Source organism: Symphalangus syndactylus, chromosome 12 (genome assembly GCF_028878055.3).
Source record: "Symphalangus syndactylus isolate Jambi chromosome 12, NHGRI_mSymSyn1-v2.1_pri, whole genome shotgun sequence".
Classification (NCBI taxonomy): Eukaryota; Metazoa; Chordata; class Mammalia; order Primates; family Hylobatidae; genus Symphalangus; species Symphalangus syndactylus.
Genome location: NC_072441.2, coordinates 82,230,979 through 82,257,512, shown reverse-complemented (window position 1 = coordinate 82,257,512; position 26,534 = coordinate 82,230,979). Strand labels below are relative to the sequence as shown.

Below are 26,534 nucleotides of genomic sequence, written 5' to 3'. Positions count from 1 at the left end.
AAGAGAGAGTAGTAAAAATGCAGATTCCTTAGCCCCACCCAAATAAATTTAATGCCATGAAATAGGGCCTGGGAAGCTGCATTTTAATTTATTTTTTTCTCTTTTAAAAAAAATACGCCAAGGCGCGGTGCCTCATGCCTGTAATCCCAGCACTTTGGAAGGCCGAGGTGGGCAGATCACCTGAGGTCGGGACTTTGAGATCAGCCTGACCAACATGAAGAAACCCTGTTTCTACTAAAAATACAAAATTAGCTGGGTATGGTGGGCGCATGCCTGTAATCCCAGCTACTTGGGAGGCTGAGGCAGGAGAATTGCTTGAACCCGGGAGGTGGAGGTTGCGGTGAGCCGAGATTGCACCATTGCACTCCAGCCTGGGCAACAAGAGCAAAACTCCATTTCAAAAAAAAAAAAAGAAAAAAAGTAGAGATTGGCCAGGCGTGGTGGCAAATTAACGCTTTTTCTAAATACTCTGAATTTCTGTGCTTATCTTGTTGCAGTTCATGGAACTGCAGTGGTCAGTGGCTCACACTTTGAGTAACATTGCTCTTCAGAAAAGGAAAATGATTATGTGTGGAAACTGGCAAGCTGGAAGCTAGTTTCTTCTACAAGCCCCAGGAAGACTGATTTTTTCATCTATAAAATTGAGACAGTTTTACTACTTTGCTCAGCTTTATAGGGTTGTTCTAAGGATCACTTAAGATATAATGTATGTAAAGGCTGGGAGCGGTGGCTCGTGCCTGTAATACCGGCACTTTGGGAGGTTGAGGTGGGCAGATCCACCTGAGGTCAGAAGTTCAAGACCAGTCTGGCCAACATGGTGAAACCCCGTCTCTACTAAAAATAAAATTAGCTGGGTGTGATGGCATGAGCCTGTAATCCCACGTACTCAGGAGGCTGAGGCAGGAGAATTGCTTGAACCTGGGAGGTAGAGGTTGCAGTGAGCTGAGATCACGCCACTGCACTCCATCCTGGGTGACAGAGCAAGACTCCGTCTGAAAAAAGAAAAAAAAAGGGTATAATGTTTGTAAAATACATCGTAAACTGAAAAACTAATGTAAGTTATATTAATCTTCACATTTATTGAGCAGTAACTCATTTAGCAACTAGGTATATAGAGATACATGGCAGAGAGCTTATTATTCAGATATATATTAGCCACAAGGTTGGCAGTATGCAGAATTAAGTTTCTGTTTCCTAAAAATTTTCCTAGACTTGTGCAGTCCTTCTCTAAACTTTAGTGATATGCGTATATATATTTTGAAACGGAGTCTCGCTCTGTTGCCCAGGCTGGAGTGCGGTGGCATGATCTTGGCTCACTGAAACCTCTGCCTCCCGGGTTCAAGCGATTCTTCTGCCTCGACCTCCAAGTAGCTGGGACTACAGGCGTGCACCACCACGCCCAGCTAATTTTTTTTTTTTTTTTTTTTTTTTTTAGTAGAGATGGAGTTTCACCATATTGGCCAGGCTGGTCTCAAACTCCTAACCTCGTAATCCTCCCATCCGGGCCTCCCAAAGTGTTGGGATCACAGGCATGAGCCACCATGTCCGGCCGTATTTTTTAAATATATAACTTAATGATGTTTCTTTGAAATGTCTGAGAACCTTTTTTTCCTCTTTTTTTTTAATGTATATATTTCTAATTTTTAAAATAAATAGAGATGGCCCGGGGTGGGAGGCGCAGTGGCTTACTATGTTTCCCAGGCTGGTCTTGAACACCTAGCCTTAAGTGATCCTCCTGCATTGGCCTTCCAGAGTGCTACGAGTACAGGCATGAGCAACCAACCCGGGCCTATTTTTACTTTTCTGATAACTTTTTGAAGGTTATAATATATATATATTTTTAATGGATTAGAAGCAATTTGGAGGCAGTCATCCTTTTCAGTTAAAGTTCTGAGACTCCTTGTATATGGATCCTTTTCTGTTAATCTTAGATTACCCTTTCTTCCAACTTACTCTCAGCTTGAAGCTTGCTGCCTGAAGTAACTCCACACATTTTCTCTCCTCTGCCTAGCTCCTCTTTTTAGAGTATGTTTGCAGGAGACAGAGACCTTTAAAGCCAGGAGTTCATTCAACAAGAAATGTTTCGAGTGCCTGTTATATACTGGTTAGGTGAAAAAGTTAAGAAAATGGGCTGGGCCCCGTGGTTTATGACTGTATCCCAGCACTTTGGGAGGCCACGATGGGAGGATCACTTAAGGTCAGGAGTTCAAGAGCAGCCTGAGCAACATAGCAAGACCTGTCTCTACCAAAAATTAGCCATGTGTGGTAGCATGCACCCGTAGTGCCAGCTACTTGGGAGGCTGAGGCCAGAGGATCACTTGAGTTCAGGAGTTGGAGATTGCAGTGAACTATGATTGTGCCACTGCACTCCAGCCTGGGTGACAGAAAGAGACCCTGTCTCTTAAAAAATTTTTTTTTTAAGTAGATAAGAAAATGAATTTTAACTACCAGAGGCAGTGAGTCATGCCTGGAATCTTAATGTTTTGGGAGGCCAAGGTGGGAGGATCGCCTGAGGCTGGGAGTTTGAGACCAGCCTGGGCAACATAGCAAGACTCAATCTCTGCAAAAAATTTTAAAGTTACCTGGTTGAGGTGGCACACACCTGTAGTCCTAGCTCTTCAGGAAGATAAGGTGGGAGGATTGCCTAAGCCTAGGAGTTCAAGGTTACAGGAAGTTTTGATTGCACCACTGCACTCCAGCCTAGGTGACAGAGTGAGGCCCTATCTTTTGGAGGAAAAAGGAAAGAAAATAGTTTAACTACATACCATTCCTGACTTCTGGGTGCTCACAGTTTTCTAAGGGAAATGGACAAGTAATTCAGGAATAAGACACAGAAAATGACATGTTTCCAAAATTCCTTGACAGGCCGAGTGCAGTGGCTCACACCTGTAATCCCAGCACTTTGGGAGGCCAAGGCAGGTGGATTACTTGAGGTCCGGAGTTCGAGACCAGCCTGGCCAACATGGTGGAACCTTGTCTCTACTGAAAATACAAAAATTAGCTGGGCATGGTGGCCACACCTGTAATCCCAGCTACTTGGGGGGCTGAGGCAGGAGAATCGCTAGACCCTGGGGCAGAGGTTCCAGTGAGCTGAGATCGCGCCACTGCACTCCAGTCTGGGCAACAGAGCAAGACTCTTGTCTCAAAAAAAAAAAAGAAAAAGAAAAGAAAATTCCTTGACAGCACAAAGAAAGGAAAAATTGTCTGGAGGAATGGAGATAGGGATGACCATATAATTTACCCTCCAAACTAGGACACTATTAAAGGTGAAAGGAACATTGTTAATCATCATGAGAGGATAAACTGGGACATGTTCTATACAAACTAGGACATATTATTACTCTATTCATAAAAGTACTGTCTTTGTATGGTCTTTTTTTTTTTTTAATTTTTTTTTGAGATGGAGTCTCACTCTGTTACCCAGGCTGGAGTGGAGTGGTGCAGTCTCAGCTCACTGCAGCCTCTACCTCCTGGGTTCAAGTGATTCTCCTGTCTCAGCCTCCTGAGCAGCTGGGATTACAGGCCCATGCCACTACACCTGGCTAATTTTTGTATTTTTAGTAGAGACAGGGTTTCACCATGTTGGCCAGACTGGTCTCGAACTCCTGACCTCAGGTGATCCACCCACCTTGGTCTCCCAAAGTGCCAGGGTTATAGGCATGAGTCACCTTGCCTGGCCTTGCGTGGTCTTTTTGTTTGTTTGTTTGTTGGTTTTTTTTGAGACAAAGTCTTGCTGCCACCCAGGCTGGAGTGCAGTGGTGGAATCATGGCTCACTACAGAGTAGATCCCCCAGGCTCAAGCAATCCTCCCACCCCAGCCTCCTGAGTAGCTGGAACTGCAGGCACACTCCACCACACCTGCCTGATTTCTATTTGTATTTTTAGTGGAAATGGAATCTTGCTATGTTGCCCAGGCTGGTCTTGAACTCTTGACCACCTTGGCCTCCCAAAGTGCTGGGATTACAGGTGTGAGCCACCATGCCCCCAGCCTGATTTCTGGATTTTTAGCTCAATAAAGGGAATGATGATGTCTTTATTATAAATATGGACTATAAGAAGAGAAATAAGTTAGATTGGAAGGAAGGATAAGGATATCCCGTCACTCTCCCATAACTCACCGGGCAGAAGAAAGAACAACCTTATAGGAAGGGGGAAGAATTCAGAACTATCTAGTTTGAGACCTTGATCCTATTCTTGAAGTCAGCCACATTTTAACATTCTTGTTATTGGGCCTCTTCTCTATTTGAATGCAATTCCATCTCCAGATTTCTCCAGTTACTATATTATCCTTGAATTCACTGTCAAATTATTTGTATTTCTTACAATACTAGGTAGGTGCTTCAAAACTGAATGATTTCAAGAGAATCTTCACTTGACCTCTTCAATGAGATGGAAGTTCTTATTGCTTCCAGCCTTCTTTCTGTCTTGTTGGATTATCTAATTCAGAGTTTTAAAAAACATTACACAGGGGTGAACAGGTCTTGGACCTCTGGCTGATTGATGTCTCCTGTGGCAGAAGGCAAACTACAAAGGAGCTCTTCTTCACATGTAAGAATGGGTGATGATTTCAGCACTTCCTGATTATAAATATCTTAAGGACTCATGTTCCAGGACCATTCCAGAGACATCTCTCTCTCCTTCTTTTTTACCTCCCACTTTCTTTTTTTTTTTTTTTTTTGAGACGGAGTCTCGCTCTGTCGCCCAGGTTGGAGTGCAGTGGCGCAATCTCGGCTCACTGCAAGCTCCGCCTCCCAGGTTCACGCCATTCTCCTGCCTCAGCCTCCCGAGTAGCTGGGACTACAGGCGCCCACCACCACGCCCGGCTGATTTTTTGTATTTTTAGTAGAGACGGGGTTTCACTGTGTTAGCCAGGATGGTCTCGATCTCCTGACCTCGTGATCCGCCCGCCTCGGCCTCCCAGAGTGCTGGGATTACAGGCATGAGCCACTGTGCCCAGCCTTACCTCTCACTTTCTGACTTGATAAGGGGACTATAGTGAATATAGTGACTTTTACATATTTTCTCAATGCGAAAAGTTTATCAGGTGCCACTACTTTAATTAGTGCCTACAGTAGAAAAGGGCATCCGTTTTCTATGAAGGGACACTATATCAAAGGCAAGTCATATTTACACACACACACACACACACACACACACATTTGAGAGTCTCCCTCTGTCGCTCAGGCTGGAGTGCAGTGGCATGATCTTGGCTCACTGCAACCTCCGCCTCCCAGGTTCAAGTGATTTTCCTGCCTCAGCCTCCCGAGTAGCTGGGACTACAGGTGCGCACCACCACACCCAGCTAAATTTTGTATTTTTAGTGGAGACAGGGTTTCACCATTTTGGCCAGGCTGGTCTCAAACTCCTGACGTCAGGTGATCTGCCCACCTTGGCCTCCTAAAGTGCTGGGGATTGCGGGTGTGAGCCACTGTGCCCGGCCAATTATATATATATATATGTATGTATATTTAAGTTATGCTTTATAAGGAATTATAAAGCATACCGTTTATTCCTTTTTACATATAAAAGGAAGACATAGTAGTCCAAGCTTCTTATCTGTTTTTTCGCCAAGGCAAATAGGGCTGTGATGATTAACGTAAAGAATCATTTCAGTCTTCAGATGAAACCCTGTCATCTGCATGCAAAAAGGAATTTAATCCCTTACAAGCCAACAAGTAACCATATCCATAGTATCTGGAGGGCTAGGCTACTTACATTTCATACTGCTCAATTAAATGTCATGGACTGTCCATATTCTGCCGCATTACTTTCCAGTTCTGAGTGGTCAAGTTAAAGGCATTCTTTTTTCTTTCTTTTTTTTTGGTTAGTTGGTTTATTTATTAGAGATGGGGGTCTCGCTATGTTGCCCAAGCTGATCTTGAACTCTTGGCCTCAAGTGATTCTTCCACCTCAGCTTCCCAAAGTGCTGGGATTACAGGTGTGTGCTACCGTGCTTAGTAGACATTTTTAGAAAAAGGAATCCATTGTGTTCAGCTTATTTGTTTTAATTTTTTTAATCTTAAAGTTTTAAATGTTTTTAGTTTTTAAATTTTAAATTGAAAATATTTAAGCATACAGAAAAATAGAGTAGTACGAGCAACAGCTATGTAACTACCATCTTGTCAGCAGTGAATATTTTGCCATATCTGCTTGGCACATATCAATATGCTATTGATATATAGCATAAACATTTTTTCTAAACCACTTCAAAGTAAGTTTTAGACTTTCACCTCTAAATACTTAAGATTGCTGTGATAGGCAAAATAATGCCCCTTCTCCCAAGATGTCTACACCCCAGCCCCCATAACCTGTGAATATATTCCATTTCATGGCAACAGAGAATTAAGATGGCAGATGGAATTAAGGTTGCTAATCAGTTGACCTTAAAATTTGGAAATTATTCTAGATTATCCAGGTGCACCAATATAATCATAAGGGTCCTAAAATGGAAAAGGGGAGGCAGAAGAGTGTCAGAGAGTTGGCAGTCAGAGGAGTAGGCCTGATACTTGAAGATGAAGGAAGTGGCCATGAACCCAACAAAGTAGATTGTCTGTAGCAGGGAACAGCAGGACAATGGATTTTCCTCTAGAGACTCCAGAAGAAATGTAGGAGCTGACTGGGCGCAGTGACTCATGCCTGTAATCCCAGCACTTTGGGAGGCCAAGGCGGGTGAATCACTTGAGGCCAGGAGTTCGAGACCAGCCTGGGCAACATGGCAAAAACCCATCTCTACAAAAAATACAAAAATTAGCTAGGCGTGGTGATGCTCACCTGTAGTCCCGGCTACTCCCAGTCCCAGAGGCTGAGGTGGGAGAATCGCTTGAACTGCAGGAGGCAGAGGTTGCAGTGAGCTGAGATCATGCCACTGTACTCCAGCCCAGGTGACAGAGCCAGACCATATGTAAAAATAAAATAAAAATAAAATAAGTAGGAGCCATACCCATACCTTGAATTTAGCCTAATGAGACCCATTTTAGACTTAATGACTTTCTGAGTGAAAGATAATACCATTTGTATTGTGTTTAAGCCACTAAATTTGTGGTAATTTATTATAGCAGCCATAGAAAACTAATAGTAGGCTGGGCTCGCGCCTGTAATCCCAGCACTTTGGGAGGTGGAAGGTGGGTGGATCACTAGAGGTCAAGAGTTTGAGACCTGCCTGGCCAACATGGGAAAACCCTGTCTCTACTAAAAATACAAAAATTAGCCGGGTGTGGGGACACATGTCTGTAATCCCGGCTACTCGGGAGGCTGAGGTGAGAGAATCACTTGAACCTGGGAGGCAGAAGTTACAGTGAGCCGAGATCTTGCCAGTGCACTCCAGTCTGGGCAACAGAACAAGACTCTGTCTCAAAAAAAAAAAAAAAAACCATAAAAAAAGAAAGCTAGTGCTACAGTTATGTCTCAAAAAAATATGGACAATCTCCTATTCAACCACAATACCATTATAACCAACAAGATTAATAATAATTCCCTAATATTATTTCTTAGTCCATTTGAAAATTTACCCAGTTCCCCATAGTATCTTTTGTAGCTGTGTTTAAACCAAGATTCAATCAAAGATTGTACATTATATTTGGTTATGTCTGTAAGTCTCTCTTAACCAAGAACAGTCTGTATCACCACCTCTTTTTTTTTATATCAACTTTTTTGAAGAGACCACGCTCATTGATTTGAAATATGTTCCACATTGTAGATTTGTCAGATTGTTTCCTTGTTAATTGTCTCAGTGCCTGCAGTGAAAAGTTTGATCCCCAGGGTAAGGTAACAGCAAGATTGTTCCATTGTTAAGATGTGTTTTTCCTTTTGCAATTAGTCGTCTGTGGAGTTATTTTGTTTATATGAACTGAACTAGTTCTTATGAAAATAAATGTTAAATTTCCAGATCAGCGTATTTTATAATGGCAGTATAACAGACTGTATAACTTAAAACCCTTGTGCTGTTTCATTACAAAACACCTAGTAATGCTGGATGAAATGTAACAACTATTTTTTAATTTTTAAACAAACTTTTAAAAATGCATAGCTAGTTGAGCCTGAAAGAATTAAGGAAAATTCTCAGGGACTGCAAATGAAAGAGGAACTGAAAATGAACAGTATGCATGTGACTTAATGCTGTGGTATTTCTGGGTGCTTTACCTAGTCTCAGTTACCGAAAGGCTTGGTTTTTGGTTTCTTTTTTGTTTTTTTTGTTTTTTTGTTTTTTTGAGATGGAGTCTTGCTCTGTCGCCCAGGCTGGAGTGCAGTGGCAAGATCTCGGCTTGCTGCAAGCTCCGCCTCCCAGGTTCACACCATTCTCCTCCCTCAGCCTCCCAAGTAGCTGGGACTACAGGTGCCCACCACCATGCCCAGCTAATTTTTTTGTATTTTTAGTAGAGATGGGGTTTCACCGTGTTAGCCAGGACAGTCTCGATCTCCTGACCTCGTGATCTGCCCGTTTCAGCCTCCCAAAGTGCTGGGATTACAGGCGTGAGCCACCACACCTGGCCTAAAGGCTTGGTTTTAATGTCCATGAGCCTTAGGCCTGTACGGTACAGAGTTAGAAATGCAAATCTCTATATAAAGCAGGGAGCCTTAAAGGTTCATACTCAAGAGAAAGGAAGGGACCACAGAACATTCCATCTACTAGTTTGAGGAAACAAGGAAACTTTTGTGTCTCAGCCTGGGCTCTGGCTGGGGGTAGATGGGAATGTCTCCTGAAAATTTATGTTTGGACTCAAGAATATACAATAAGGAGAGGATCAATAGGGCAAGGTAGTCCCTCCAACAAATGGTGTTGGGAAAACTGGATATCCACAGCAAAATAATGAAATTATCTTGTACTGTACACAAAAAATCAACCCAAAATGGATTAAAGAGTTAAACATAAGACCTGAAACTATAAAACTCATAAGAAGAAAACAGGGGAAAAGCATTATGACATTGATCTTGGCAATGTTGTGGATATGACATCAAAAACACAGGCAACAAAAGCAAGTGGAACTGCATCAACCTAAAAAGCTGCTGCACAGCAAAGGAAACAGCAGAATGGAAAGGCAATCTACAAAATGTGAGGAAATGTTTGTGAACCATATATTTGATAAGGGGTTAATCTCCAACATATGTAAGGAACTCATACAACTCAGTAGCAAAAAATACATGTATATTAAAAAATAGGCCCTTCGCTGCCGTCCATCGATTTCTCCAGGAAGAAAAATGGCATCTGTTGCAGTTGATCCACAACCGAGTGTGGTGACTCGGGTGGTCAGCCTGCCCTTGATGAGCTCCACATGTGACCCCATGTCCTCAGCCCATGTCAGTACAAAGGACCAGAGTCCCTACTTGAAGTCTGTGTGTAAGATGGCAGAGAAGGGTGTGAAGACCATCACCTCGGTGGCCATGACCAGTGTGCTCTGCCCATCATCCAGAAGCTAGAGCTGCAAATTGCAGTTGCCAATATCTAGGCCTGTAAGGGGCTAGACAGGATTGAGGAGAGACTGCCTATTCTGAATCAGCCATCAACTCAAGTTGTTGCCAATGCCAAAGGTGCTGTGACGACTACTGTGACTGGGGCCAAGGATTCATCACAGGGTTGATGGACAAGACCAAAGGGGTAATGCCTGGCACTGTGGAGAAGACCCAAGTCTGTGTCAGTGGCAGCATTAACACAGGCTTGGAAAGTCGGATGATGCAGCTCGTGAGCAGTGGCGTAGAAAATGCACTCACCAAATGAGAGCTCTTGGTAGGACAGTACCTCCCTCTTACTGGGGAAGAACTAGAAAAAGAAGCAAAAAAAGTTGAAGGATATGATATGGTTCAGAAGCCAAGTTGTTATGTTAGACTGGGATCCCTGTCTACCAAGCTTCACTTCCTATCAGCAGGCTCTCAGCAGGGTTAAAGAAGCTAAGCAAAAAAGCCAAGAGACCATTTCTCAGCTCCATTCTACTGTTCACTTGATTGAATTTGCCAGGAAGAGTGTGTATAGTGCCAATCAGAAAATTCAGGATGCTCAGGATAAGCTCTACGTCTCATGGGTGGAGCGGAAAAGGAGTATTGGATACGATGATACTGATGAGTCCCCCTGTGCAGAGCACATCGAGTCACGTACTCTTGTTATTGTCCGCAACTTGACTTAGCAGCTCCAGACCACATGCCACAGCCTTCTGTCCAACATCCACGATTACCACAGAACATCCAAGGTCAGGCCAAGCATATGAGGGTGATGGCAGGCGACATCTACTCAGTGTTCTGCAATGCTGCCTCCTTTAAGGAAGTGTCTGACAGCCTCCTCACTTCTAGCAAGGGGCAGCTGCAGAAAATGAAGGAATCTTTAGATGACTTGATGGATTATCGTGTTAACAATATGCCCCTCAACTGGCTGATAGGTCCCTTTTACCCTCAGCTGACTGAGTCTCAGAATGCTTAGGACCAAAGTGCAGAGATGGACAAGAGCAGCCAGGAGGCCCAGCTATCTGAGCACAAAACTCATTAAACCTGCCCCTGTCACCAGTGTGTGATGCAGCCAGGCAGTTAACACCTTTTATTATGTTGAAATTAACCCTGCTAGGCAACCCTAAATTGGAAGCAAGTAGCTAGTAAAAAGGCCCTCAATTATAGTTATTTCCAGCTGGATTAAGAGCTTTAAAGTTTCTGGCTTTAGCAGATGATTTCTGTTCACCTGGTAAGAAAAGAATGCTAGGCTTGTTAGAGCCTAGCCAGAACTCACAAAAAATTCAAGTGCACTTATGTTCTCATTCTGTGGCCATTGTGTTACTCTCTGTTACTGTTTGTGTTGAATAAAAACATTTTCATGCAGGCTGGGGTAGAAACTGGTGTCTGCTCTGGTATGATCTGAGCAGGCCTCTTTACTGATTTATCTCATGATGATTGCTTGTACAACTTTAGTTTTTTATTTCTCAAATAGGAGTACTACCTTTGAATTCAATATAATTCACTGTAAGATTAAAAAAGAAAAAATGGACAAAGGACCTGAATAGACATTCTCCAAAGAAGACATAAAAGTGGTCAAGTATATGAAAAATTGCTCAACGTTGCTAATCATCAGAGAAGTACACATCAAAACCACAATGAAATATCATCACCTCACACCTGTCAATGTCAAGATGACTATTTTTTTTTAATTGGCAAGGGAGTGAAGAAATTGGAACCCTTGCACACTGTTGGTGGGAATGCAAAATGGTACAAGCGGCCACTGTGGAAAACAGTATGGAGGTTCCTTGACATATTAAATATAGAACTACCAGATGGTCTAGCAATCATGCTTCTAGATATTTATCCAAAATAAAATCAGGATCCCAAAGAGACATTAGCACTCCCACATGTGACAACATGGATGAAGCTTGAGGACATTATGCTAAGGGAAATAAGACAGTCACAGAAAGACAAATAACTATGTGAGTCTACTTATGTGAGGTATCTAGTCAGATTCATAGGTTGACAGAGTCAAATGGTGGTTGCCAAAGGCTGAGGGGGAGGAGAAATTGGGGAGTTGCTAAACAATGTATGTAAAATTAATGTCAAACAGGAGGAAAAAGCCATAGAGATCTGCCATACAACACTGTACCTATAGTCAACATTATTGTACACTTGAAAATTTGTTAAGAGGGGAGATCTTGTGTTAAGTGTTTTTACCACAATAAAACAAAAAAAAATTTTTTTTTTTTTTTTTTTTGAGGCGGAGTCTTGCTCTGTCACCCAGGCTGTAGTACAGTGGCGTGTTCCCGGCTCACTGCATCCTCCACCTCCCAGGTTCAAGCGATTCTCCTGCCGCAGCCTCCTGAGTAGCTGGGATTATAGGCACACACCACCACGCCTGGCTAATTTTTGTTTGTTTAGTAAAGACGAAGTTTCACCATGTTGGCCAGGCTGGTCTCAAACCCCTTGACCTCAAGCGATCCGCCTGCCTAGGCCTCCCAAAGTGCTGGGATTACAGGTGTGAGCCACCACACCTGGCCAACAAACAATTTTTTAAAAATTAAGTATGGGCTTATTAGGTTGAGCGCAGTGGCTCACACCTGTAATCCCAGCATTTTGGGAGGCTGATGTGGGCGGATCACTTGAGGTCAGGAGTTCAAGACCAGCCTCGCCAACATTGTGAAACCTGGTCTCTACTGAAAATACAAAAATTAGCTGGGTATGGTGGTGGATTCCTGTAATCCTAGCTACTCAGGAGGCTGAGGCAGGAGGATCACTTGAACCCAGGAGGCGAAGGTTGCAGTGAGCCAAGTTTGTGGCACTGCACCGCAGCCTGGGCGACAGAGTGAGACTCTGTCCTAAAAAGGAAAAATAATTAAATATGGGCTTATTTGCGTGGGATTAAATTGTTATCACCTGCTTGGTCTGAGATCCCCAAACTGGGAAATGAATATAAAAAAATTATTCAGGACCCTATATAATACGCTTGGGGTAACCAGCAGAAGCATATGTAAAGCTACTCTGGAGGAACAGATCCACAATTTAAGCCACACAGGATTCTAACAGATAAAATCCCACTGAATAACCCACTTGATTGTGACAAGGCTCATAATCAAAAGTGACAAAAAATAAGAAAACAGCTCATTTACCATGAATAAGAGTCACAAATACACTACCTCTCAGGACTAGATCTCCAGTTCATTGACTATAGACCATAGAATAAGTGCATTTAAAAGGATTAAATACAGCCAGGTGTGGTGGCTCACGCCTGTAATCCTAGCACTTTTGGGAGGCCAAGCCAGGCAGATCACCTGAGGTCAGGAGTTCAAGACCAGCCTGGCCAACATGGTGAGACCTCGCCTCTGCTAAAAATACAAAACATTAGCTGGGTGAGGTGGCACATGTCTGTAATCCCAGCTACTCAGGAGGCTGAGGCAGGAGAATCGCTTGAAACCGGAAGGCGGAGGTTTCAGTGAGCCAAGATCACGCCACTGTACTGCAGCCTGGGTGAAAGAGTGAAACTGTCTCAAAAAAAAAAAAAAAAAAAAAAAAGTCAAATTTAAAATATATTTGGAAGGTGATGCTGATAGAGTTTACAGATAGAATGCATGTGGGTATGAGAAAGAGGAACTAAGAATGACTCCAAGTGTTTGGTTTGAATAGTGGTGTCATTTGCTAAGATGTGTTAACTAGGGGAAGAAACAGTTTTGGACATAAGATTATAAAATGCCTGTTAGATATCTACTATCTTTCGAATGTCCCTCCAAAATTCATGTTGAAATTTAATTGACATTGTAATAATATTAAGAAATGGGACCTTTAAGAAGTGATTAAGTTATTAGGGCTTTACCCTCATGGGTGGGATTAATGTTGTTATAAAAGGGCACCCTCTCTTTGCCCATCTGCTATGTTATTAGACAGCAAGAAGGTCTTCACCACATGCCAGTACCTTGATGTTAGGCTTCCCAGCTTCTGGAACTGTATGCCAATAAATAGCCAATAAACTTCTGGTCATTATAAAGTACCCAAAGCCGGGTACAGTGACATACACCCATAGCCCCAGCTACCTGGGATGCTGAGGTGGGAGGATCATTTGAGTTCAGGGAGTTTGGCAACATGGAGAGACTCCATTTCTAAACAAAACAAAACAACACACACACCCACACACCCCTATATAAATTACCCAGTCTGTGGCGGAGGGGGGGGGGGGGTTGTTTGTTTTTTGTTTTGTTTTGAGATGAGTCTCTCTGTTGTCCAGGCCAGAGTGCAGTGGTGCACTCTTGGCTCACTGCAACCTCTGCCTCCTGGGTTCAAGCAGTTCTCTGCCTCAGCCTTCTGAGTAGCTGGGATTACAGGCACCCACCACCACACCTGGCTAATTTTTTTTGTATTTTTAGTAGGGACGGGGTTTCACCATCTTGGCCAGGCTGTTCTTGAACTCCTGACCTCATGATCCACCCGCCTCGGCCTCCCAAAGTGCTTGAATTACAGGCGTTAGCCACCATGCAAAATGGACTAAGGCAACACCCAAATGGAGATGTTAGTTAGGCAATTGACTATATAAAGAGAGTTTTGGAGGAGAATGACAGCTAGGAATATCAATTTGAGAATTAGTATATAAATGCTATTTAAAGCCATGGGAACACTTCATTTTTACTGTTAGAACATAGAAAGATGAATAGAAACTAATGAAGACCAAGAATAAAGGATCATGAGTGTAGAATAAGACCCAGAGATGTGAAATCCCAAAAGCCAAGTGAAGAAAGCAGTTCAAGAAGGAAGGAGGATTGAGTTGATAAAATGCTGCTGAAAGTTCAAATAAGATAAGGATTGATAAATAATTATTGGACTTGGCAACATGAAGGTAATTAGTGACCTGGAAAAAATAATCTCTTTATATTGAGGGAATAAAACCTGAACTGAGGTGGTTTTAAGCCAGAAGAAAGAGACAATGAGTATAGGTAACTCTTGAGGAATTTTGCTGTAGAAGGGTTCAGGGACATGGAGCAGTGACTGGAATACGACAGGAAGTCATGGGAAGAATTTTCTAAGGTGTAAGAAATACTATACCAAGTTGGTATGGTGATGGGATGATTCTCAACAATGGCTAAATAATAGAACTAACTGGGGAATTTATTAAAGAATAGCTGCATGAGTTCAATGGCAGACTGATTAAATCATATCTTTGGGAATTGGACCATGGTATCAGTATGTTTGTTTGTTTTACAGTTACTCAGATGATTCTAATATGCATCCAAAGTTGATCTGCTTTGGAGCAGATCAGTCAAATTAACTCGTTATATAAGTTAAACAGTATATCCAACACAGTTGAAAATTAGGAACAATAGAAATTACACAGAATGCAGCATAGAGATATTAAAAATGGAAAATATGAAAAAAGAGATGAGACATGGAGAGTAGAATGAGATGGTCCAAGATATATCTCATAGGAGTTCTAGGGTAGGGTAAAGAAAATGGAGAGTAGCAATATTCAAAGAGATAATAGCAGAAAATTTCACAGAATTTCTAAGTATATGGATCTTCAAGGAAAAAAAAAATAGTGAATCCTGAAAGAATAACACTAAAGACAAAGATCTTATGAAAGCAGCCAAATAGATTACTGCGAAGGAATGAAAATTAGACTCAGGCCAGGCTCGGTGATTCATGCCTGTAATCTCAGTGCTTTGGGAGGCCTAAAGAGGAGGATCACTTGAGTTCAGGAGTGAGGCTGCAGTAAGCTATGATTTTACCAGTGTGCTTCAGGCCGGGTGACAGAGGGAGACTCTGTCTCAAAAAGATGTGGTCTTTCTTACTTACCTGCAGAAGTGTGTCTAGTTTCTCAGCTGTAAGCATTCAGAGGTCAGGGACTAAATACAACAATTAAGTACAATGTTGCAAAAATACTGACATTAAAAATAGAAGTTCCAGGCCAGGCACAGTAGGTCAGACCTGTAATCCCAGCACTTTGGGAGGCTGAGGCAGGCGGATCACTTGAGGCCAGGAGTTCGAGACCAGCCTGGCCAACATGGCGAAACCCTGTCTCCACCAAAAATACAAAAATTAGACAGGCGTGGTGATGCACATCTGTAGGCTCAGTTACTTGGGAGGCTGAGGCACAAGAATCGCTTAAAACCAGAAAGCAGAGGTTGCAGTGAGCCAGGAGATTGTGCCATTACACTCCAGCCTGGGTGACAGAGCGATACTCCGTCAAAATAAAATAAGATAGCTTTGACTGTATGTAACACACTAATGATGACTAATTCGTTGGAACTAAAAACGAGATAGGACTGAAATAAAAAATAAGAATTTAATAGAAGGCATAAAAGAGCAAGAAGGGCCAGGTGCGGTGGCTCACGCCTGTAATCCCAGCACTTGGGGAGGCCGAGGCAGGTGGATCACAAGGTCAGAAGTTCGAGACCAGCCTGGCCAACGTGGTGAAACCCCGTCTCTACTAAAAATACAAAAATTAGCCAGGAGTGGTGGCAGATGCCTGTAATCCCAGCTACTCGGGAGGCTGAGGCGGAGAATTGCTTGAACCCAGGAGGCAGAGATTGCAGTGAGCTGAGATCGTGCCACTGCATTCCACCCTGGGCAACAGAGTGAGACTCCGTCTCAAAAAAAAAAAAAAGCAAAGAACAAGAAGGGGCTGGACACGGTGGCTCATGCCTGTAATCCTAGCACTTTGGGAGGCTGAGATGGGCGGATCACTTGAGGCCAGGAGTTCAAGTCCAGCGTGGCCAATATGGTGAAACCACATCTCTACAAAAAAACACAAAAAAATTAGCTGGGCATTGGTGGCACACACCCATAATCCCAGCTACTTTGGAGTCTGAGGCAGAAGAATCACTTGAACCTGGGAGGCAGAGGTTGCAGTGAGCCAGATTCACACCACTACACCCCAGCCTGGGTGACAGAGTGAGACTGTCTCAAAACAAACAGCAAGAAGGAAGCACAGAACAAGCAAGGTAAATAGAACAGAAGATGGTAGAAATAAAACTAAATATATTAGTGATCATGATAAGTGTAAACTAGTCAGTTTTTTAGAAACGATTTAATGGAAAAACAAATTCAGATAAATACTGTCAAAAACACAAAGGTGTAGAAATTGAAATTAACAACGAAAAAAAATGTTGTAAGTAAATATTAACCAGAAAGCTAATGTCACCATACTAATATAAGACAAACTTTAAGGCAAAAAAAATTATTATGGGAACGGTTTTTGGGTTTTTTTTTTTTTTTTTTTTTAGTAGAGATAAGTATCTTGCCCTGTCATCCAGTGGAGTACAATGGTGTAATCATGGTAAACTGCAGTCTCAAACACCTGAGCTTAAACAATCCTTCCACCTCAGCTTCCTGAGTAGCTGGAACTGTGGACTCATGCCACCATGCCTGGTTATTTTTATTTATTTATTTATTTATTTATTTATTTATTTATTTTTTTGAGATAGAGTCTTGCTCTGTCACCCAGGCTTGAGTGCAGTGGTGCAATTGCTCACTGCAGCCTCAACCTCCTGGGCTCAAGCAATCCTCCCACCTCACCCCACCTTGCAGCCCCCCCACCAAAGTAGCTGGAACTATAGGCGTGCAGTACCACACCTGGCTAATTTTTTATATTTTGTAAACGTGGGGTTTTGTCATGTTGCCCAGGCTGGTCTTGAACTCCTGAGCTCATGGGATCCACCCGTCTCAGCCTCCCAAAGTGCTGGGATTACAGGTGTGAGCCACCACCACGCCCAGCCTAATGTTTTAAATTAATGGTAGAGACAGGCTATCACTATTTTGCATAGGCTGGAACTTTTTTTTTTTTTTTTTTTACTGATACAGGGTCTGGCTCTGTCCTCCAGGCAGGAGTTCAGTGGCTTGATCAGGCTCACTGCAGCCTCAGCCTCCTTTGCTTAAGCAATCCTCATTGAACTGTCTTGGCACCCTTGTTGAAAAATCAATTGACCATAAATATTAGGGTGTATTTCTGAGTTTTTTTCCATTGATCACATATCTGTCTTTATGTCAGTACCACACTATTGTTGTTTTTTTTTTGTTTGTTTGTTTTTTGAGACGGAGTCTCGCTCTGTCGCCCAGGCTGGAGTGCAGTGGCGCAATCTCAGCTCACTGCAAGCTCCACCTCCCGGGTTCACACCATTCTCCTGCCTCAGCCTCTCCGAGCAGCTGGGACTACAGGCGCCCGCCACCACGCCCGGCTAATTTTTTTGTATTTTTAGTAGAGACGGGGTTTCACCGTGGTCTCAATCTTCTGACCTCGTGATCCGCCCGCCTCGGCCTCCCAAAGTGCTGGGATTACAAGCATGAGCCACCGCGCCCGGCCGTTACCACCCTATTGTTAGGTCCATTGTAGTTTTCATCTCAGACACTGGTTTTCATCTCTAGAAGTTTGACTTGAGTCTTTTTGTACATCTTCCATTTCTCTGCGTAACTTTTTGAACATATGGAATGCAGTTACAATATTAATATCTGTTTTAAAGTCATTTTAATTCTAACAGAATTAGTTCTGGGTAAATTTCTTCTGATTGATTATTATTCTCATCATGGGTCATGTTTTCTTGCCTCTTTGCAAGCCTGTTAATCTTTAATCAAATTCCAGACATTGTGAATTTTATATTTTTGGGTGCTGGATTATTTTTATTCCTATAAATCTTGAGGGTTGATTTGCAATTCAGTTATTGTATTTGTCAACTGTGTAGTTCTTTGCTCTTTTTTTTTTTATAATTTGTTAGGCCAGTACTTAAACTAAGCAGTACTTAGTTTAGAGCTAAAAATTCCCTAGTACTAAGCTAGGACTTCCCTGTGCACTCTACCCAATACCCCATAAATTGAGTTTTTCTAATCTGGCTACTAAGAACAGGCACTACTCCTGGCCCCATGTGAGTTCTGGGTAGTGCTTGCTCCATTCCTTTCATATGTTTTTTTTTTTTCCCCAGTCTTGGATAGTGTCCTCAGTTACATGTGCTGATCAGCACTCTGATCTCCTCAGTATTTGAGGGGATCATTTTGCAGATCTCTGGGCTTCTGAGACTTTCTCTGCAGCTTTCTCTGCTGTGATACTCTGTCCTTTGAAATCTGGCTGCCATTATCTTATTATATTCTCTGCTCCATCTCTTCAACTCAGGAGTTTCTCAGGCTTTGCCTCAATCTCCCTCCCCTCCTGCATCATGTCCTGGAAACTCTCTTAAGGCAATAAGCCAGGCCAGTTATAGAGCTCACTTCATTTGCTTCTTGTCACTCTGGGGTCACTGTCCATTGTTGCCTGATGTCCATTGTTTTCAAAACCCTTGTTTTTATGGTTTTTGTTTGGGTTTTTTTTGTTTTGTTTTTTTTTGTTTGTTTGTTTGTTTTTTGGTGGTGGTGGTTCTTTTAGGTGAGAAGGTAAATCTCTGGTCTCTGTTGAATCATCTTGATCAGAAGTGGAAATTGCAGCATTGGTTTTAACATCAATAAATTGATCCCTAAATGTTGAGGTGGAGAATGGATAACTAATTGTATATTCTTGCTGTGAGATTCTACACAGCAGTTAAAGCAAATGAAGTAGAGCTTTATGCAGTTACTTGGACAAATTTTAAATATAAAAAAATTGAAGGCTGCGCATGGTGCCTCACACCTGTAATCCTGGTGCTTTGGGAAGCCAAGGCAGGAGGATCGTGTGAGGCCAGGAGTTCAAGACTAACCTGGGCAACGTAACAAAACCCCATCTTTACAAACAACTTTTTTTTTTTGTAAATGTCGCTTCTCCTCTAGTGGCTGAGGTAGGAGGATGGAATGAGGCCAGGAATTTAAGACTGCAGATTGCTAAGATGGTGCCTGTGAATAGCCACTGCACTCCAGCCTGAGTAACATAGTGAGACCCCCTATATTAGCCAGGCATGGTGGTGTGTACCTGTAGTCCTAGCTGCTTGGGAGGCTGAGGTGGGAGGATTGCTTGAGCCCAGGAGGTCAAGGTTACAGTGAGACATGATCACGCCACTGCATTCCAGCCTGGGCAACAGAGTGAGATGCTGTCTCTTAAAAAAAAAAAAAATGCCAGGCACAGTGGCAAAAATTAACCTGGCATGGCAGCGTGAGCCTGTAATCCTAGCTACTTGGAAGGCTGAGGCGGGAGGATCACTTGAGCCCAGGAAGCGGAGGTTGCAGTGAGCCGACATGGGCCACTGCACTCCAGCCTGGGCAACAGCGAGACTCTGTCTCAAAAATAAACAGGCCGGGCGTGGTGGCTCACGCCTGTAATCCCAGCACTTTGGGAGGCCGAGGCGGACAGATCACGAGGTCAGGAGATGGAGACCATCCTGGCTAACACGATGAAACCCCGTCTCTACTAAAAATACAAAAAATTAGCCAGGCGAGGTGGCGGGCGCCTGTAGTCCCAGCTACGCAGGAGGCTGAGGCAGGAGAATGGCAGTGAACCCCGGGGGGCGGAGCCTGCAGTGAGCCGAGATCGTGCCACTGCACTCCAGCCTGGGCGTCAGCGAGACTCCATCTCAAAAAAATAAATAAATAATAAATAAATAAATAAGGCTGGGTGAGGTGGCTCATGCCTGTAATCCCAGCACTTTGGGAGGCCGAGGCGGGTGGATCACCTGAGGTCAGGAGTTTAAGACCACCCTGACCAACATGGTGAAACCCTGTCTCTACTAAAAATACAAAAAAGTTAGCCAGGAGTGGTGGCAGGCGCCTGTAATCCCAGCTACTCCGGAGCTTGAGGTAGGAGAATTGCTTGAACCCGGGAGGCGGAGGCTGCAGTGAGCCGAGATCGTGCCATTGCACTCCAGCCTGGGCAACAAGTGAAACTCCATCACATACATACATACATACATACATACATACATACATACATACATACATAAAAATTTTAAAAAACAAAAGCAAAAACAATATTGGAAAGAAAAATGAAGGATAGTACAGAAGTGATAATTTCTAAAAATATACAAACTATGCCATATATTATTAATTGTTACGTGTATATGCAATAAACATTGTGAGAATGGAAACAACATCTGAAGGAGGAGGGAGGGCGAGAAAGGGTTGAGAGTGAAGTTACACAGTGCTTCAGATTTATCTAATGTTTTGTCTCACTAAAAATAGACCACATAGATGACTAACGACTAGTATCTAAAATACATAAAGAACTCTCAAAACTCAACAGTAAAAGGGAACAGCAAAGAGCTCGGTTAGGAAATGAGCAAAAGACATGAACAGAAGTTTCAGGGAAGAGAATTACAGATGGCAAATAAACATGTAAAAAGAACATCATTAGCCATTAGGCAAATGAAAATTGAAACCACAATGAAATATTACCACACACCTATCCAAATGGCTTAAGTAAGAAATAATGACACCAGCCAGGTGCAGTGGCACACACTTCAAGTCGCTTCTCCTCTAGTGGCTGAGGTAGGAGGATGGAATGAGGCTAGGAATTTGAGGCTGCAGATTGTTAAGATGGTGCCTATGAATAGCCACTGCACTCCAGCCTGGGTAACATAGTGAGACCCCATCTATTAAATAACAGTAATAAAAATGACACCACCAAATGCTGGTGAGGGTGTGAAAAACCTGGATTTCTCATACATTGCATCTGGGGATATATGATGGTATAGCTACTCTGGAAAACAGATTGGCAGTTTCTTATAAAACCAAACATTCACTTACCATAAGACTCAGCAGTTGCACACTTGGGCATTTATCCCGGATAAATGAAAACTTTTCTACAAAAACTCTCCCATGAATGTTCGTAGCAGCTTTATTCCTAATAGCCAAAAACTGAAAACAACTCAGATGTCCTTCAGTGAGTAAATAAACCATGGTACATCCATACCATGGAATACTACTCAGCAATAAAAAGGAAGAAACTGTTGGTACTTGCAGCCACTTGGATAAATCTCAAGGAAATTGTCCTAAGTGAAAAAGGCCAGTCCTAAAAGTTACATACTGTATGATTCCAACTTTATAATAGTTTGAAAAGCCAACATTTTAAAAACGGAGAACAGATTCGTGGCTTCTAGGAGTTAGGAATGAATGTGGCAGGAGATGGGAGGGGAGAGGCTAGATGTTGTTATAAAACGGTAACACGAGGGATCCTTGAGCTGATGGAACGGTGCTGTTTCTTAACTGTGATGATGGATACATGAACTTACAAATGTGACAAAATTGTGTAGAACTAAGTACATACAAATGAATACTAATAAAATGGGAAATCTGAAGATCTGCTTATTGTATCAATGTTGATATCCTGCTGGTGATATGGTACTACAGTTTTGCAAGATGTTACCATTGGGGGAAACTATATAAAGGGTACATGGGATCTTCTTTATCTCCATCTTTTTTTTTTTCTTTCTTTTTTTTTTTGAGACGGAGTCTTGCTCTGTCACCCAGGCTGGAGTGCAGTGGCCTGATCTCAGTTCACTGCAACCTTTGCCTCCTGGGTTCATGCCATTCTCCTGCCTCAGCCTCCTGAGTAGCTCGGACTACAGGCGCACGCCACCATGCCCGGCTTTTTGTATTTTTAGTAGAGACCGGGTTTCACCGTGTTAGCCAGGATGGTCTCAATCGCCTGACCCCGTGATCTGCCCTCCTCGGCCTCCCAAAGTGCTGGGATTACAGGTGTGAGCCACCGTGCCTGGCCTGTCTCCATCTTTGAAATATTTTATAATAAGAACAGTCTCTTCAGTGTGCACAGTAAAATTCTCTGTGACCATTTGAGACAAATCAGAAAAAATAGTGGAAACATAGAAATGAAAATTTTTTGCTTATTAATACTAAAAATTCTTAGATTTTAAAAAGATAAATTAGAACTTACGAAAGTATTTTTTTAAGAATGTATTTTCAGCTGGACACAGTGGCTCACGCCTGTAGTCCCAGCACTTTGGGAGGCCAAGGCGGGTGGATTACCTGAGGTCGGGAGTTCGAGACCAGCTTCACCAACACAGAGAAACTCTGTCTCTACTAAAAATACAAAATTAGCCAGGCGTGGTGGCGCATGCCTGTAATCCTAGCTACTTGTGAGGCTGAGGCAGGAGAATTGCTTGAACCCAGGAGGCAGACGTTGTGGTGAGCTGAGATCACGCCATTGCCCTCCAGCCTGGGCAACAAGAGCAAAACTCCACCTAAAAAAATAGTAGTAAGTATTTTCATCAGGGCGCAGTGGCTCATGCCTGTAACCCCAGCACTTTGGGAAGCTGAGGCAGGTGGATCACCTGAGGTCAGGAGTTCAAGACCAGCCTGGACAACATGGTGAAACCTCCGTCTCTACTAAAAATACAAAAAATTAGCCGGGCGTGATGGTGGATGCCTGTAATCCCAGCTACTCGGGAGGCTGAGGCAGAAGAATCGCTTGAACCCGGGAGGCGGAGGTAGCAGTGAGACAAGATCGTGCCATTGCACTCCAGCGTGGGCAACGAGAGAGAGACTCCGTCTCAAAAAAAAAAAAAAAAAAGAAAGTATTTTCATTTCTACTTAGGATTTTTAAGCCAAAACAGCATTTTGTTTGTTTGTTTGAGACAGAATCTCACTTTGTCGCCAGGTCTAGACTGCAATGGCATGATCTCAGCTCACTGCAACCTCTGCCTCCTAGGTTCAAGTGATTCTCCTGCCTCAGCCTCCCAAGCAGCTGGGATTATAGGCACGCACCTGCCACCAGCCCAGCTAATTTTTTGTGTTTTTAGTAGAGACGGGGTCTCACCATGTTAGTCAGGCTGGTTTCAAACTCCTAACCTCAAGTGATCTGCCTGCTTTGGCCTCCCAAAATGCTGGGATTACAGGTGTGAGCCACTGCACCCAGCCTTCAAAACAGTTTTTTAAACTTACTTTTTATGTGTTAAATACTATTGTTTTGTAAGGACTGTTGTCTCCTTCATTATAAATACTGATAACTTTTCGTAAGTAATATAACCATCTTATCTTTTAGACTATTGCTACTTTAAACTTTTAAGTTACATTATATAACTATAGGCTTCACTTTCATCATTTTTGAGAATTAGAGGTTTTCCAACCTAGCTAACAATTTAGATTTTTCTGTTCTCTGATGTGATGGAAGAACAAAGAACAAATATAAAGGGCCTTGTACATTGCCTTGTACAGAGCAGGTACTCCTGTGTATGTTAATTTATTTTGTTCACCCTCTTCATTCCCGTATCCTCTATCTGCCTCTCAGGATCCTCTTAAGTCTTTGCTGCAAATCCAGGTTTTGGTTTGATGTTGTCAGAAACTTTACAAGCATGAATGAGAGCTATTTCATTTGGCATTCTTGTTTCTTATAGGAGTCCAACAGCAAGTTTAAAGTTGGACATTTTTCTTTTTCTGCTACAGTTGTTTGACACAACTACTCTCTTCCTTAAACTCTCTTTTTTTTTTTTTTAGACGGTCTCGTTCTGTCACCCAGGCTGGAGTGAAGTGACCTGATCTCAGTTCACTGCAACCTTTGCCTCCCAGATTCAAGTGATTCTCATGCCTCAGCCACCCAAGTAGCTGGGATTACAGGCATGCACCACCACAGCCAGCAATTTTTGTATTTTTAGTAGAGACAAGCTTTTGCCATGCTGGCCAGGATGGTCTCGAACTCCCGGCCTCAAGTGATCTGCCATCCTCGGCCTCCCAAAGTGTTAGGATTACAGGCATGAGCCACTGTGCCCAGCCTCTGCCTTCTTATGTACTGCTTTTCCTCCTCACATTTCAGTAAAGAGAAAATTCACCCAAAGGCAAAAGCTGAAGCCAGGGAATAATCCTTTTCTCTGACCCCAAATCTAAGTCACCAACTCCTATCAATTCTATTTTCTTCCTCTGAATGTAAAAGAGAAAATATGCACATGGTGGCTTGCATCTGTAGTTCCAGCTGCTCAGGAGGCTGAGGCATGAGAGTCGCTTGAACCCGGGGGCCCAGGCTTCAGTGAGCCATGATGGCAAAACCGTACTCCAGACTGGATGACAGAGTGAGACTCGAAAAAAGGAGGAAAAAAAAGAAAAAAGGCAGGGTGCGTCTCTTTGCAGTGAGCTGAGATTGTGCCATTGCACTCCAGCCTGGGCAACAGAGCAAAAACTCCATCTCAAAACAAAAAGGCAGAGAAAATGAGTTCATGTAAACATCCAATTATGTGTTTTTGTTATATGCACTTCTTTCTGTTGGAATGAAATTCTGGAAAACAGTAACCTAGTCTTTTTCCAAAAATCTTTACTCCTAATGCCTGACTTTGACACATAGTATATGATTAATATTTGTGGGGTGGATAGATGGATAGATGGGCAGATACATGAATACTACAGTGCTTGCTTCTTAAGATATCTGGCTCTGAGAAGGGTGTTGTACTGTGTAATAGATTTTGTAAATGAGCTAGACCTGTGTTGTAATTCCAGATTTACTCTCTAAAGCTTTGCAGTTGGAATACACCTCTTCCCACCTGTGAAGTAGAAACAATACTACCTACTTAGTAGCTTGTTGAAAAGATGTAAGTAAGTTTCTTCTGCAACTGGAATGGAGAAAAAAATATTTAAGTAAGAATACATGATAAAGTGCCCAATAGCATGTTTGGATTTAAGTGGGTGGTTAAGAAATAGTATCTGTTATTATTAGGATCACAGAAGAAACAAAAAAAGATTGGTTAGGCATTAAAAGGCAACATGCAACATTCATTTTACAAAAATTTTTTTTTTTTGCAGAGGAATATTTATGTGATAAGTTTTCAGTGAATATTAGTTTTACAATTTTATAATAGGGGACATAATTTAACTGTAGAATTTTTTTTAGTATATTTACAAAGTTGTGCAACCATGACAACAGTCCGTTTTAGAAGAACATTTCCAATCACCCTAAAAAGATCATGTGTGCCCCTCCGTAATCAGTTATGTTGGATTTTGTTTTTGCAATTTTATTGTGGTAAAATGTATGTAACATAAAATTTACCATCTTAACCATTTGTAAGTATATAATTCAGTGGATTTAAGTACATTCACATTGTTTTGCAACCATCACCACTATCTACTTACAGAACTTTTTCTTCATCCCAGGGACTCTGTTCCCATTAAACAATCACACCTCACTCCCCACCCCTACCTTAGCTGGAAACCTCTATTCTACTGTTTTGTTTTGTTTTTTATTTTTGTTTTTGGGTTTTTTTGTTTTTTGTTGTTGTTGTTGTTGTTGTTTTTGAGATAAGGGCATCTTACTCTGTTGCCTAGGCTGGTCTTCAACTCCTGACACTCAAGCATTCCTCCCACCCCAGCCTCACAAGTAGCTAGAATTATAGGCACTTGGCCACCATGCTCAGCCCGCTATTATACTTTCTATCTCTAGGTACCTCATATATGTGGAACCATACAATATTTATCCTTTTGTGTCTGGTTTGTTTTACTCGCATAATGTTTTCAAAGTTCGTCCATTTTACATTGGATTTTGAGGCAGGCGTGGTTCTGAGTGCATAAAGTTGAGGTTTATAGATTAGTAAAGACGAGTAGCTGTGGACAGATTGGTCAGCATTCTCAAGCTATCTATTAGGAAAGACTTACCTCAGACATTCAGGTATCTGGGTTCTGGTTTCTCGCAACCTCTGATGGGTCAGTTTCTTTCTTGAATCATTAATGTATAGTAAGGGGAAATTATTTGACTTACTTTCAGCTGTTTGTATAATGATCAATTCAAGGAGCTAAGGTAATGATGGCACCCCAAACTCTAGCTCTAGGTTATTGAATTTTGTTGTTTTGTCATATACTATCGGTGCTCGTGAATATATCTCAAAACTTAGAATACTGTAGTATATCAACTTAAATGTATATCTTGCTATGTGTACTTAAGAGACAGAGTCTTGCTCTGTCACCCTGGCTGGAGTAGAGTGGCGCAATCATAGCTCACTGCAGCCTCAAACTCCTGGGCTCAAATGATCTTCGCACCTCAGTCACCATGCCTGGCTAATTTTTTTTTTTTTTTTTTAATTTTTTTAGGCTGGGTGCAGTGGCTCACGCCTGTAATCCCAGCACTTTGGGAGGCCAAGGTGGGTGGATCACTTGAGGTCAGGAGTTCAAGACTAGCTTGGCCAACATGATGAAACCTCGTCTCTACTAAAAATACAAAAATTAGCCGAGTATGGTGGCGAACACCTGTAATCTCAGCTACTCGGAAGGCTGAGGCA

At 42.4% G+C, this 26,534-nt stretch overlaps 1 protein-coding gene and 1 pseudogene across 9 annotated transcripts in view; both read left to right on the top strand.

Moving 5' to 3' along the window:
* GATAD2B (GATA zinc finger domain containing 2B) overlaps nucleotides 1-26,534 on the top strand; it is a 121,654-nt gene that overhangs the window by 61,807 nt on the left and 33,313 nt on the right. The window contains exon 1 of one of the 9 annotated variants that reach the window (XM_063626497.1): nucleotides 4,529-4,548. The exons of the other annotated variants lie outside the window; for them this stretch is intronic. Within the exon in view, the coding sequence (XP_063482567.1) occupies nucleotides 4,547-4,548 (2 nt within the window). The 5' untranslated portion in view covers nucleotides 4,529-4,546. Of the gene's footprint in view, nucleotides 1-4,528; nucleotides 4,549-26,534 lie in introns of those variants that run through there. 9 annotated transcript variants of the gene reach the window in all.
* On the top strand, nucleotides 7,749-11,887 carry LOC134734345 (perilipin-2-like; annotated as a pseudogene).